This window comes from Neopsephotus bourkii, unplaced genomic scaffold (genome assembly GCF_033783945.1).
Source record: "Neopsephotus bourkii isolate Nb327-2 ecotype Australia unplaced genomic scaffold, CSIRO-AGI_Nbou_v1 NB_1780, whole genome shotgun sequence".
Classification (NCBI taxonomy): Eukaryota; Metazoa; Chordata; class Aves; order Psittaciformes; family Psittacidae; genus Neopsephotus; species Neopsephotus bourkii.
This window is the reverse complement of record NW_026902254.1, coordinates 266,607-281,352: the sequence shown is the minus strand read 5'-3', so window position 1 is coordinate 281,352 and position 14,746 is coordinate 266,607. Positions and strand designations below refer to the sequence as shown.

The 14,746-nt window shown below is 40.1% G+C and overlaps 1 protein-coding gene across 2 annotated transcripts; it reads left to right on the top strand.

Annotated features, from left to right (window-relative positions):
• Positions 1-1,014: 1,014 nt before the first annotated feature.
• LOC133226333 (uncharacterized) lies at positions 1,015-8,584 on the top strand. 2 transcript variants are annotated; one of them, XM_061379744.1, is made up of 5 exons: positions 1,015-1,226; positions 2,061-2,390; positions 3,826-3,945; positions 4,988-5,082; positions 8,024-8,584. In XM_061379744.1, the coding sequence occupies exons 1-5, from the start codon at positions 1,175-1,177 to the stop codon at positions 8,066-8,068; spliced, it is 642 nt and encodes a 213-aa protein (XP_061235728.1). In that variant the 5' UTR covers positions 1,015-1,174; the 3' UTR covers positions 8,069-8,584. The 2 variants fall into 2 exon arrangements, with proteins under 2 accessions (XP_061235728.1, XP_061235727.1); XM_061379743.1 differs by having other exon boundaries at positions 4,961-5,082.
• The last annotated feature ends 6,162 nt before the right edge of the window (positions 8,585-14,746 follow it).

The window sequence follows — 14,746 nt, the reverse complement described above, 5'->3', positions numbered from 1 at the left end:
TTTTTTTCTTTAATAGTTGAAGACAAATAAGTTTCAACATGGTCTTTAACTTGATGACGTAACTGTAGATCATTTTATTTAACCCATGCTTATCATCTTCCTGAAACAGGCCTTACTTAATATACCCTTCAGTATCTGAAGAGGGCCTAGAAGGATGCCAGAGAGAGGCTGTTCACCAGGGACTGTAGTGAGAAGACAAGGGGAAACAGGTTCAACTTAAACAAGGGAAGTTCAGGTTCAATATAAGGAAGAAGTTATTTACTGTGATGGTGGTGAGGCACTGGAATGGGTTGTCCAGGGAAGTGGTAAATGCTCCATCTCTGGCAGCATTCAAGGCCAGGCTGGGTGATGTGGTCTAGTGTGAAGCATCCGTGCCTAAAAGGTCCTTTCCAACCCAAACTATTCTGTGATCCTATGGCACTGGTATTGCATTAATACAGCTGCACGCATAGAGGTAATAGCAGGATGCACTGCATACAGAGTGTAGTGTTCTGGATTGTTTCCCACTGATGTTGCAGGTTGTTGGGACCACTCTGTGGTCTTCACACAAGCACTTCAAACTCAGCCTTCCTGTCAGTGGGGCTATGCTACTGTTAAGGCAAAAGTAGCAAAGTATTTTTCATGGGAGGGAAGAGTTTAGGCAAGATTTCAGCAAGATGAAAGGTGTGATAAGGAGAGATGGTAGGATTAATATTTGACATCAGTGTAACCTAAGTATAATCACTGTCTCTTTTGCTTTGGATAAAATTCATCAGGTTGGCTGGAAGAGGCTCTTGAAAACATGTACATAGTACCTAAACAAGTCTCATCTTCATAAAACACCTTTAAATGAAGGATTGCAGAAGTGCAATATCTCGCATGAGACCACTGCAAGTATGGAAAAGCAGTTTTCTATGTCCTGTCAGGAGAGAGGCTAATCTAGTGCTGAAAGATAGCCGGTTAGGAAACAATTTAAAATTTAAAAAAGAGATGTTCTGATTTCAGACAGAATGACTGGGCTCTAAAACAGGCAGTTTCAAAGACTAGAGGGAAAATGTGGGTTGCATTTAGGTTTCTATCATCCTCACCACACGAGGGAAGAGGAAGTTAAGCTACGAATCTGAGAGGCTTTCATTTGTAGTTTTGCTGATCTTCAACAAAGACACCCTGATGCAAATGCTAATAATCCTGTGTGATGATCATAATTTCACTGAAACTCCTTTTAACAATGTGTTTTGGCTGCTTAGGTAAGTGCTCTTTATTTTGTTTGTTTTGTTTATAGTTTGCCACCTGTAATCCTTGAGCTGGGTTTAAAAATATGTGTTTTCTCCAGTATATCCACCTCAAATAGACTTGTGTGCAAGATGAGGAGAGTGTTAACTATATTTTTGTAATGCTGAAATCAAAATTAACGTGTGGGGAATGAAAAAGCATTTTCACAAAGAGTTTGTTATAGAAGAAGTGTAGAGGAACAAATTTGACACCCAAGACGATCTTAGGTTAAGAAGGCAAGCACTCTTTTCTTTTTAGACCTTTAGATGTGAATCTTTATTGTGAAAAACACTGAATGCAGAATTTGAAAATGTTGAGGAGGTTTAATTCTGGGCCACGTAACTACTGAAATACAAAGCAGATAAGGTTTCATGTTTCTTATTCAATACAGATTGCACTGGTTAATACTGAAGGTGTTCAGTATAAATTAAAAAACAGAAGGAAAGAGAGGGAAAGCTTAAGAGATTAAATAAGGGTAAAAGGGTTTTTTCAGTGCTACTTTCCACTGAAGTCACAAGACTAAATATATCAGATGCCATTTGAGGACCACCTAGTACATCAGTGAGTACACAGAAGATTTTCATTTGTTGCACACAAACAGTGATGAAGGGCTTTAACACACCACATTAAAAGTTTCCCTTTAGCCAGAAAGTAATTGCCATTGCTCAAGGGAGAAGTGGGTAGTAAGTAAATTGAAAAATTAATCTCATGATGATTTTACAGTATTAACAATATTTTCAATCCTGTGATTGTAGATATTACTGCTGTAATGCTTTCTTTTTGCTGCTTAATGTGTATTTCTTCGCTAGCTACAGGTCCCAGTAATATAGCAGTCATCCAAACACCAACAAAAATACATCTATCAATTGGAGACTACACTGAAATCGCCTGTATTTGGGAAAAATCTGTTGTGAGATACAGAGTAAGCTGGTATCTTGTTAGTAAAGAGAACATCACCAAAACTATCTCATCAAAACTTCTGTATGTATACAATGATACCCGTGAAAGCAAGGATGTGCTGGTGATAAACTCTGCCAATATAAATGACACTGGATTTTACTACTGTGAGATAATTATTGAAATACCTTTCTGTAAGAAAGTATGTGGAAATGGGACAACAGTGATTGTTGAAGAGAAAGGTAAGCTACCAAGAACCTAAGTAAGTGTGCCATTTAACTTATCATCATAAAGATTCTTCATTTTCAAGTATTTTATACACTTCTTCCCTCTCTCACATCTCTCTCTCTCAGCTCTGTGGGTCTTGGAATGAATGAAACAAACACAGAAAGAACATGAAAGGCTTTTACTGACAGTTGACTTAAGCTCTCTGCCTTAATACTCCCAGTGCAGTGTTTGCTTTCTTCTAGAACAGTTTGCTAACAGGAATTATTAGTTAAGGTTTACAAAATGCTGTGCATCTGCTACGTATTTCACAGACAAACCAAACACAGTTCCTTCTCATAAGGGATTTGGTAGGCTAGGTAGTTAAGCTGACACAGTTCATGCATCTGCCTTGTGGTAAGGAGTGGCTGAAGCAATCACACTGTTACTCTGTTAAGCAATATGTACCTTTTACTAACCATTTTATCTTCTTATTAGAAGATAAAATGGTAAATTAATATGGAAGATAGAGCAGTATGTGCTCCATATTAATAAGGACTTGTGTCCACAAAGATGTTGTGATAAAACGTCCTGTATAGGCCGTGTCTCCTTACTTTATTATAGTTGTTTGCTAATCTTTATGGGGGAGCTATTTAAGGTCCCAATTCTGAATTAAGCATTGAAAAGCATTAATTCAATAAGTATTCACACACAATTAAATTTTCAGCAGTAGGAGTGAGGTATGTTTCACCTCAAATTATGCCAAGAATGTGACATACATAGAAAAAGTTTACCCGTTGTGTCTGTTACACAACTGTCTCAAGACACTGTGAAGATGCTAATCTCTACCTCTCATTCTACTTCTCAACGGCAAAGAAAGACTAGAGGACTGATAATGTTAAAGGTCTCTGACTAGACCTTTAGTATTACCAAACATCACTCATATATTGACTGATCAAGTCATGGGAAGCAAACTTTCTGTTCATCCAGCACAGTCCAGTTTTGGACACTATACTATTGGGCAACTGTAGTCCAAAGAGAGGCACAAAAATTATCAAAGACTTAGAAAACATCAGTGATAGCAAATGAATGTAGTGTTCAAAATGGTGGGAAATGAATGTAAAAGGCTGCTAAAAGAGTTAATCTTAAAACGAGTTGGGTGATCTGAACCCAGACAGGTCTCTTACCTGGTCTGGTAGCAATAGCCTTAAAGCACAAGCAAAAAAGACTCACATTAGACACCGAAGGGGGGGAAATTGTCAAGCTGCAGGAGCTAAAGGAGGATTCAGTATTATTGTTCCTCAGGCATGCATCCCTCAGGAATGGGAAAGTGTAAGTAACCTTGCACTTGGGTGGGAGGGTTAACTGATTCACTGCTGAAGTTAGTTTTAATTTTCACCACCCCCACCCCTCAGTGTTGTTCTATTGTTTCTTTGAACAGTACATAACTTTATTTAAAATATATCATTACAGAGGCTCACTCATTGAAAAAGAGAGATCTGGCAATCTGCGCCATCATTCCTTTCTTTGTGGCACCGGCAAGCTTGTATCTTTGCTACAGAAAGAAACAGAAACAGCACTCAAAACTTCCCAGTGAGTGACAATATTTCCATTAACACATACGCTCTAAATTAGATGTTTGTTCTGAGATGGCTGGACAGGAGTACCTGAGAGGCATCACTTAGGTGCTCCTATGGAGGAGGAATTTGAGGGACCGCTCAAGCTGAGAGGAGGGATTGGATTATAATTCACGTGAATGTTCTTGAAGCCACTTGCCTCTGTTATTTATCTTTCCAGACTTAGACTGAAGATCTTGACTTACTTAAGATATTGAGAGATGTCAATTCTGATAGTTACAGACTATGAGAACAGACTGAAAACGTGACAAGCCAGAACTTAGCTCTGCATTAGGGTCTTACTCCTGGTAGTGACACCTGGAAGTGACATCTGAAAGACCCAGCCTTGGGGTCTGAGCTGTTCTAAGCTGTTTGGTTTAACTAATTATTATTAAAAAAAATAAATTAAGATGGAATAAATCACAAGAAAAAACAGCAAATGGGAAGGTTAGAGGACAAGTATAAATGTATGGCATCTGCAGGCAGTGGGCGCAGATCAGCGACATAACCTAAGGCAGCCTCCTAAGTAACTGTAGCATGAGTATTAGAATTGCAGTATGACGCTCACTCAGCTTGTGAGCTGTCAAGGATGTAGGAGCAATACCTGTGATTTGAGGTTTAACTTGCAAGTTAACAAACCAGGGAGAGGGGATTTAGGTGAGAGAAATCCTAAGTTCCTATTTCAGTCACTGGATCGGCACAGGTAACTGTATGAATTGACCTGTGGTAGGTGTCTACTTAAGGGTGAGCTCATCAGTTCTCTAATTTTCATGACACAAACTCTGTTGACCAGCTCTCCATGGCATAAAGGGTGTTCAGAAACCTGAAGGTATTCTATTCCACTTGCAAGCTGAATACCCCTCTAGTGCCTGTCATCAAGACTAAATTGTATAGGAGCTCTGCACTCTTCATTTACAGAGCTCTGGAATTTCCAGTGTGACTCTGGAAATGGACAGTAAGCAAGCAGTGACTGTAACTTGTTTTTTGCTGAGGTTCTGCATTGCTTGCTGTGCCAACAGGAGGGCATCAGGGGGAGCGAATGCTCGAGGCTGCAGAAGTTCATGGGAGAAGCGAATCCACCAGTGGAGCAGCTGAGGAAAACTCGGCTGAATGGGTAAGTGGTTTATAAAAAGACTCTCGCTATGAGAGGACTTTCAAAATGAGGCAACTGGGCAATGGGAGTGCACTGCACAGGAAGGACACAGCAAGCTGCTCTTCCGGGGGGGGGCATCTTACTACACATGAAAAAAAGCCTTATTTTTCTTTTTGTATTTTTTTTAAGAAAAAACAGTCTTGACAGTGGCAACACTCAGAAAGAGGAAGAAAGATTATTTGTGTTGTAGGAAAGTATTGGATTCTGTTATTAAATTTAATGATGCTCTAAAAACAGTCTGCAGAAGAGGGCAGAAAAAAATGAGGAATATCCATATAGAGACTGCGTGAAAGAAGTATAGAAAAAGTAAAAAAGGGCAGTAAAGTCTCTTTCCATACAATTGTTCACTAAGCTCAAAGGCCTTGGACTAGCTTTAGCTCATAGGACCATTAGAGCAGACACTTTCTGAAAGCCGGTAGCAGATTTCAGGCAAGCTTCTTTTTCCAGGCAGTTTTTCATCCCTTAATTACATTAAAACATGAGGTGGGCAAGTGAAAGAAGCCCGAAGTTAACTCTTGCATAGGTAGGCACAACTTCCATCACAGTCAGCTGGATAGGCTTGAACAAGCCACGCAGAGGCGATGTAAAATGCTAAAGCCCATGGTCACAACTGCAGTTGAGTTTACAGATTACTGAATTCTCCTGTTAGAAAACCTGACTTTGGTCTTGATTCGGTCATATTGTTATTGAAATCACAGTGAGAAAACATCAGGATGCAAGTAGTAAACCAGTAATATCTGTCTTTTATTGTGCAACAGTCATCATTCTAGAAAAAGAAAATGTATAGCTGGGAAAATTCATTCCCCATAATATATGGATTGCCACTGAGGCTCAGAGGGAGCTTCTTCAGAGCTCCTTGCTTTTACAGGAGACAGCATATTAAAAGATTTCAAAAATACAAGGCATGAGGTGGTCTGGTCATGGTAATAAAATATTCTAATTACTGGCTATAAATGGATAACTCTTCTACTTGTTAATATTTAATGACGATGTGAGAAAACAAGGCTGAGAATGAGAAACAAGCATCGGAGGGGGTGCAGTGAAGAGTTCATTAGTAGCCTTTAAATGCTCAGGGTTTGTATGGACAACCAGACTCATCCAAAGGATGTGTGAACACAGCTATAAAAGGTCTCGTGTTGCTTTGTAATTAGCAGCTGCTAGCCACAGAGACATGTCATGATATAAGTTTGTCATTTTCTTTCATGTAACGGGATCTTTTTTTGCTACTTTAATAAAAGCAGAAGCAGTGATTTCAGTGGTATCATTTTAAATGCTAAAGTATAATTGGATCTTATAAATCATTCAAGGCATCCAGTAGATTAGTAAAGCCAGTACATACAGTGTGCGTGCACACTATATTTCAGATAAATTAAGCCAATAGTGATGAGCACATATTATGGTGTCTCTGGAGCTGTACTCATTGCCTTTCAGTTGTGTTGCAGAGCATGACTGATTTAATTTAAGGGTATTTTTTCTTGTTTGTGCTTAAGTAATTATCTGAAAAGTTCACACTAGTTTTTTATATTGCTTACACTTTTTCTCTTTAAGCTTGGAAATTCACTGTACATTCTGAGTAGGTTTGGGCACCATTTCCAGAACAGCAAACATGAAGGTTGTGTACGCCTTTGCAAGGCTATTTACAGTCCTCACTCAATTTATGTTATGTTTTTTCCAATACTTGAGGTTGCAAAGGCAATCTTGATTCACAGAACTTGAATCAAGGCATGGATTTTATTCTCACCTGTATCACACCTCATAACAATGCTGAACAATTAGGTCAGATGACAGCACATACCTCCAGGTATCTAATTTAGTTTAACCTGAGAGTGAACATCCCCATGGCAAAGCTGGCCACTGTGGCTGTGCTTTTATTATAGAGCACTTCTCTGTCTCTCTGGAAAGTCATCCCATGTTTCCTGAGTTGAGATGCTCACTGCATGTTTCCCAGACAGTTCTGCCAGCTGCAGGGGAATTTGGTCCTTGAGGGAGTCCTTGGAGAAAATTGGTGATTTTTTTCGTTGCTAAGTTCTGCAGGTTCCAGCCCAAACCTAAGCACTGCTGTAACATTAATACAAACTTCCAGCTTATTCAAACACATAAAAAGCGCACTCCTGAGGAGCTCTGGTTGTGCAAAAATGCACAGAAGCATGATCCAGATTAACTGGCCGTACCTACCATGCTCCCTTTTTGACGTTCAGGCAGCAGTACCTCTGGTCTGAACATAGTTGAAACAGAGACAGTAAATCCCTATAGCAAAGTATAATTTTGATGACGAAAAGCTACCACTTCATGACTTACTTGTTTTATTGTTTTATGCCATGTTAGCTTGTAAGTTTGATTTTATGTCAAGGAGCACAAATCTTTGTGGACATTTAAGGCAGATCTTTAATTCTTACCTTTTGCTAAAGAACTTACCTGAAGATCCCAAATCCTACATGTGCTTAGGAAACGAAAACAGGATGACTTTTGCACAATCCAGAGTAACATCTGAGTACCACTGCCGTGTACTAGTTTACTGCATAAAAAGAGCATCCCTCCAGAAGGAGCAGTGTGATAAAGCTTTTTGGAAATACTGGAGTTAAATGTTAAAAGGGATAAAAAAACCTTTGCAATTTCAGATTTCATAGAGCTGGGTTTACACTGATACTTGCCATCTTTGGTATTCTAAGTGAGTACTTTGTGCCTGGTACCTAATTAACCAAGAGGATTGAATCCAAACATAGGAAGACTTTGTCTTTCAGTGTTAGTACTGTGATGCTCTTTCCCTCTAAATGATAACTCTGTGACCCGTGTTTCTGTCTGTTCCTTTGGGCTGTACTAGATGCTTTGTCTTGAGTAAAAGGTAATTTTAAATAGACTTGAGTAAAAATTATTTTGACTGAAGTTTCTTTGCTTTTTTAAGGCTGTGTCTATCATTTATGAATCACTTGATTCTTTTTTGCAATGAATCAAGAAGAAAAGATGAGAAATCCACTGCAACTATTGTATCCTGTGTAGCTGATGAGCAAATCCCACAAACTAGGGCAGCTGAAAAGTCTAGAATGAGACAAGGACTCTCCATCTGCTTTGACATTCAGAACTAAAAGGACATAAAAAAATATGGCTAAAAAGCTATAAAACTGAAAACTATGATAATTTGCTGCTGAAGGATGGATTCTGTGAGTTTCCTGTCAGAAGCATGTCAGCAGGACAGGATGCAAGAAAAAAGATTGGTTCCAAGCAGTCTCTGAATGTTTTGTCACTAACAAAACCCTGTGAGGAGCCTGTGAATTTGGAGGACATGTTATTTTAGAAGACTGGCTTCAATTCTTCCCCCTGTATCTGGAAATAAAAGATGTGCTGCCATAGTCTGAAAAATCTTCTGGACTGAACAACATTCTCCAACAGAAGCATTTCTTCAGGGAGTTCATGTAGAAATAGCAGAAGGTAAAATAGAAGTGCATATGGTGGTAATTGTTTGACCAGATAGACCACATAGGATGAAACTGTCATCAGTGCTGACCATCTCATAGCCTAAGTGGTATGCCAGAAGGGTTTATATTCCTGTGGAAAAGGACTGTTATGGTACTTCATTCACATATGAGGAAAAATCTTCCAGAGAAAGTAGTCTACTATGCACAGTGAAATGCTAGGTTTAAATGGAGCTCTCTGTATTATAATTATGTATAATTATTGCCTATCTGGTGGAGGAGGGCTGCTTGGAGGAGACTGGAGCGTTAACACTTGTTTCACTTTTGCCAGCTTTAAAACTTCAAAGCCAAAGAATTACTAATGAAAAACCAAACCTGGAAAGTAAGGGAAAGCTGGCTTCCAAGGTGAGCAGCATTGGCAGCAAAGCTAATGGCAGTTGTCCAAGCACTGCTCAGTACTCAGAACAGGTATCAGCAGTGTGAACATATTTATGTACCAGAGTTATTTTGTCTTCTGTTAAACTTTTCAGAGCTTCGCTGGAGGTTAGATCATGTTCACAGCAATGCAGGGAGAAACAACCTCACTACTCATGAGGTTTGTTACAGCTTGTAGCAGGGCAGTAGATGCAGACTGTCTTTCCTGGAGCCCTTAAAAACAGTTTGTGTAGTCTAAAGGTGTGACTGGCTTGTTGCTCAATATTCTGTAATGAGGTCTTTGTGGCCATACAGCATGGCTTGTGGTCTGGTTCTCTCTACACTATAGCGACTGCAGTTCACAACTACTGTAGCTCAGAAGTGGCTCGCTCCTAGGTGTGAATCCTCTTTCCTGGGTGGTTCTGTAACCTCCCCTGGATGCTGTTCTGCAGTGAACATTCTGCTGTCAGAAATACGCTGTGATCACTGCACTGTGACTATACCTTGAATGAGAGAAAATATTTGTTACAGGCTGTTTGTTACAGTACATCTCATGGTACTTACGTGTAAGTTGAATAAAGCAAGAGGATTTTCTTTTCTTCCTTCTGAAGTTCAGTCACTTTAAAATCTTGGTGATTTTTGCCCTGAAACGTCATTACAGACTTGTTTCCTTTACTGTGTGGTGAAACGCTGTCATGTGTCATATTCCTTTGAGGCTTACAAACGGGATTGTGGATTTCCACAGACCCTGTATCTTTGTCCCCTACATGAGAAAGTTCTAACCAGTAAAATGATGGTGACCTTCAGGCCAGGTTCTCTGATCAAGGAAGTTTTTAGTTACACCTCCAGAGCTGTAAGTGTGTGCAGTAAATTCTGGTCTTTCTGTATATTGCTGGTTACTTCTCTATTTAATCACAATAAGGAGATGCACAGTATTCAGGGAACTGTTAAAGGCAACCACTAAATTAAGGGTTGCCACTAAACCACAATTTAATAGTCTCCAAATCATATTTTCATTAAACACTATTAGAAGTTGCTGATAAAATGTGGTTCCTACCAGCAAAGAATGTGGCCTTATTAACAGCTGCTCATATTTTGTACGTTAACATGGTCATTTCCAACATCTGACAGCTGAAAATTACACCAACTTTATCATGACCTATTTTTATCTGTGACTGACAGTGGCTGTGAGCCAGCAGAGTATTTTCAGAGCTCCTGCTGGTTGTCCTACTCATCAGTAAGAGTTTGACACCTGTGCATCATGTGTATTATCTTCTCTGCTTCTGTACCACTTGGGAAGCAACACACTCTTCTGGTTTTATTTCTTCATGGTTGTTTTGATAGCTTTATAACAACAAAGAGCTCTGTAATTAATCTCAGGACTTTTTCTAGTGTCCAGTATGTTCTCAAATATTAACTGTCTATGTAACTGTTCAGTCTATAATGAAGCCCATCTGCCTAATTACAGATCTTGAAGAGAATCCTGGGCCTTTGCTTTTAGCCAGTTTTGGTGATTATTCCCTCCTGACTAGGCTACTGCAAACTGGTTCCATTCTGGTTTAATTTGAGGTTCAAAGTCCTGTGTTAAGCACAGGCTAACACATCCTAAGTTAAGAGCAAGACTGGCACAATGTATTCTAAAGCCTCTACGCATTCTGCCATGCTTCTAACGTCTCACCAATGTACTTGGCTTAGTCATAATCCTACGAATTATGACTATTATATAATCCTTCCTCTCTGTTTCTGTCACACACATGACCTTGGTTTAGAGAGCTAGTATGGTAAACTTGAGACTACAGCACTGAACTCATTCTCTTCCTGATCCATTGCCCAATCATACAAGGAGCTGCAGCTTCATTAATCTATATAGCACTTAGGCAGCTATTTTTAGCAACTGGGTATTGATTATTTCAGTCTGACTTGAGCCACACTTTTTTTGCAAGCCCTTTCTTAGGTTCTTTTCTCTCACAGTATCTGTGGAAAAAGAGTACAGAGCAGGTATTCCTGGCTCCATTACAGCAAGGATCTGCAGCAGCAGGCAGGATGATGAGGTAGCCCAACCAACATAGTCATGTTTGTGTGTGATACTATGACTAATGTTCTTCTGCCTGATAACAGTGCTGTCAGAACAGCAGTGACGTTGTTGTGGTTTAACCCCAGCCAGTATCTCATCCCCGCACAGCCACTGGCTCACTGGAGGGATGGTGGAGAGAATCAGAAGGGTAAAAGTGACAAAACTCATGGATTGAGGTAAACGCAGTTTAACAGCTAAAGCAAAAGCTGTGCACAAGCAAAGCAGAACAGGGAAATCATTCCCCCCTTCCCATGGTCAGGCAGGTGTTCAGCCATCTCCAGGCACGCAAGACTCCATCACATGTAGCAGTTACTTGTGAAGACAAACACCATCACTCCAAACATCCCCCTTCCTTCTTCTTCCTCCTCCAGTTTTGCATGCCGAGGGTGTGGGATATCCCTTGGGTCAGCTGGCATCAGCTGTCCTGGCTGTGTCCCCTCACAGCTCCTTGTGTACCCCCAGGCTGTTTGCTGGTGGGGTGGTGTGAGGACCAGAAAACACCTTTGTGTTAGCACTGCTCAGCAGTAACTAAACCATCCCTGAATTACAAACACTATTCCCAAAACACAGCCCCATACTAGCTACTACATAGAAAATTAACTCTACCCCAGCCAAAACCACTACAGATGTTAAAATTGGTTGACTAAAATTTGTTCAAAACCAGATTTTATCTGAAGTGGTTTCTCTATACTGCTGACGTCAAGAACCACTGCAGAACTGATGCTATTCTCAAAACCCCCAAAGCTCCAGCCCAAAATTAAATTGACTTAAGATTGTCTTCATGCAGCTAGTTGAGAACATTCACTTTAAAAGCACTCCTGCGTTAGGCAAGTGCAACTCTGGATACAGCCTATGTCCAAGGAGAAAGTCTGATCTATGCAAACAGGATGGTTTTGTTTGAATTGTAATTCCTGCCTAGTTCCTAGCACTGCTTGAGAAATGAAAGTTGAAATCAATACTTTGTCTGAGCTATAATGTTTTTACCTACTTCTCTCTTAAGAGCCTCAATCTTCAAATAGATCTCAAATTTAAGGAACATTACCACCTAAGGGGAAATTGAAGTGTATCATGGGGTTCACAGAGTCTGTGCTTCCACTAACCTAAAGAGGATGCTATGTTAGTTTTATTCTGCGTGGATGAACTGGGCTTTCAAACCTAAATGCAATTTTGTGTGCTGCATCTATTTCAGCATCAGACTCCAGATCAAGGTATATTGCCACATCCTTTATAGTTAACAGCAGAAATAAACTAGAGAGTAAATCTATGAGATTATCAGAATTTATTTCTGGCTCATGCTCATGCTGGGGAGTTACAACAAGGGTGGCTGTAGAGAGGTTTTTGTTATTTTTACTAAGTGGTCTTGTCTCAGTACTTTGCAAACAGAAATCAGCGCATATGACTGACAAACGAATACGCAGATCAAAGGGGCACTAGCCAAATCCTCTGACCAAAAGAAGGACAGATGCACATGTCTAAATGCTTCTCACTTTGTACATAATACGAAATACTGAGATGAGAGGAAGGATTCTGATGAACTCCTACATTCCAGTAACAAGGCATTAGCTAAGGTGCTGTGGTGTGGTGCTGGCTACTGGTGGATTTTGTTGGCTGATGGGATGTGATAGCAATTAATTCCTTGTCCTTTTTCCAAAGCAGAGCCAGATGCCAAGGCTTGGCAACATCTTATACAGCCTTATTCCACTCCTATCAAAGTTACTTCATAACTTTCTCAGAGGAAGCATTCAACTTCACAGAGGTAGAGAGGTATAAAAAGGGTAAGGTAGAAAGAGAGTAAGCTCAGCACTATTCATTTAGTCCACTATTATTTGCAGACTAAAAACAGACAGCACTTAAGTTGCCCTAAACTTGAATGACCGGCTCTGCAAGCCAGGAGTGAGGATGTATCTGTCCATTACCTGGCCTAACACAGTTGAGACCCATGGCTGATGGGAATGCTGTGGAAATACATCATGAAAGCAAGCAATAGGTATTGCTCCATTTTTTACCTTATAGCTTTTAATTCTGGAGAGAGAATTAAAAACAACAAAACAAACACCTCTAATGAAGACAGCAGAACAAGGTCAGGTAATAGTGACAGACACTCCAAAGCCACCAATGGTCTGATTGGGTTTGCTCAGATAGAATAACTCTCCTTTCCTAATTTAGCAGCTATAAAATATTACAATTTGTTATTTAAGTTTCTTTTTAAATACAGACTAACCTTACACTAAAGACCCTAGCTCTTATCTAAACAGGGACTGCTATTGAGCAAGAAAGGAAATGGAAAGAGTAGCTACCATGTCAGTCAAGTGCTGCAGAAGGGAAAAGGAGTCACTTGCCTCTGAGCAGAAACAAACACAGCTGGTTTCTTACCTCCCCTTCAGATCCACAGCATGGTAGCAAAGTTACGTGAGCAGTGGGACTGGATGTAACTTCAGACAGACACAGGCCACTTCTGAGACACCATAACCAGTAACTGTCACACCAGTGGCTACTCTATTAAGTGCACCTGGTAGGTAGTCCATCTAGATAGATTTAAACACATTTCAAATATAAATTTTGGCCAAAATAATGCAACTCTTATAGTCATGACTTTGTTTTCTCAACACACTCAAGCTTCTTCTGGCTTTAGGTGAGACCCTGTTCATGGCTGGTTCCCACCTCCAAGCCAAGGATGTTCCCAGTTCTGTGCAGGTGATTTTTCGTTTCCCTGTTTGTGGAAGGCCTTCTCTTTTCTGATGCATGAAACCTGAAGTTACATGGTCTGTTACAAAAGCATGCTCTGGTTCCCCTTTCCCACCCCACCTTTGGGTATTTCTGAGCCCATCCTGCTGATTTGCTGTCCCGTTAACAGAATGATGTCAGTGTTTGCCTTCTGAAAAAGCCCCACTGCTTCATATCAGCTGTGCTACCCTGTGATTACTGTCTGGAAACCAAAAGCAGCCAGCTCAGTAAAATGTGTGTGCCTGGGGACCTTCCACTCACCCAAAATGCCTTGTAAATCTTCCTGACGGTGTATATGGATACCCCCTCATTCAACACAGAGTTCCATGCTAGCAGGTCAGCACCTCCCATTGATTCCATGTATGCATAAAGTCATACTTGAGAATGTAAAAAAAATCAGTTTTATGAGGGATGCAAAGTGTTTTTCTTGATGTGTTTTCTGCACAAACACAACTCGACTTTCTCTTAGGGATTCTTTCCCTCTGAGAAACACTTCTGTACAGTAAAAGAAAAACAGTATTGCTTAGTTCATGAGAGCTGAACATGGCCAAAATAGACCTCTTTGCATACAAAATCTTTCGAAAGCTCTCTTGGTATTGGCTCAGTCGCTCTTGCATGTCTTTACCTAACAAATAGGAACTTCCTTTAAAAGGTTCACAGTCTGGTTTAAAGTTTACAAGACAACCATCAGCTCTCACAGCTCATTTCCTTTCCTTTTTTTTTTTTCCTCCTTCTTTTTCTTTTTTTTTTTTTTACCCTTTTTTATCTTTTTTTTCTCATTATTTTTCTGTTTACTTTTCCTCTCTTTTTTCCTGTTCTTTCTGACCATCCCATAGAACAACTTTTTACTCTCCTTGCCACAGCTCAGCATGGTGGTGGCTTACATCTGAGCAGGATTTTATGTGTCAAGGTGGAGCAAGTGACAGTTAAACTGCTCATGTAGGACTGCTGGAGGAATCACAGTACTCAATCATTACTACAGCACTTGTGTAAGCTAAAATGC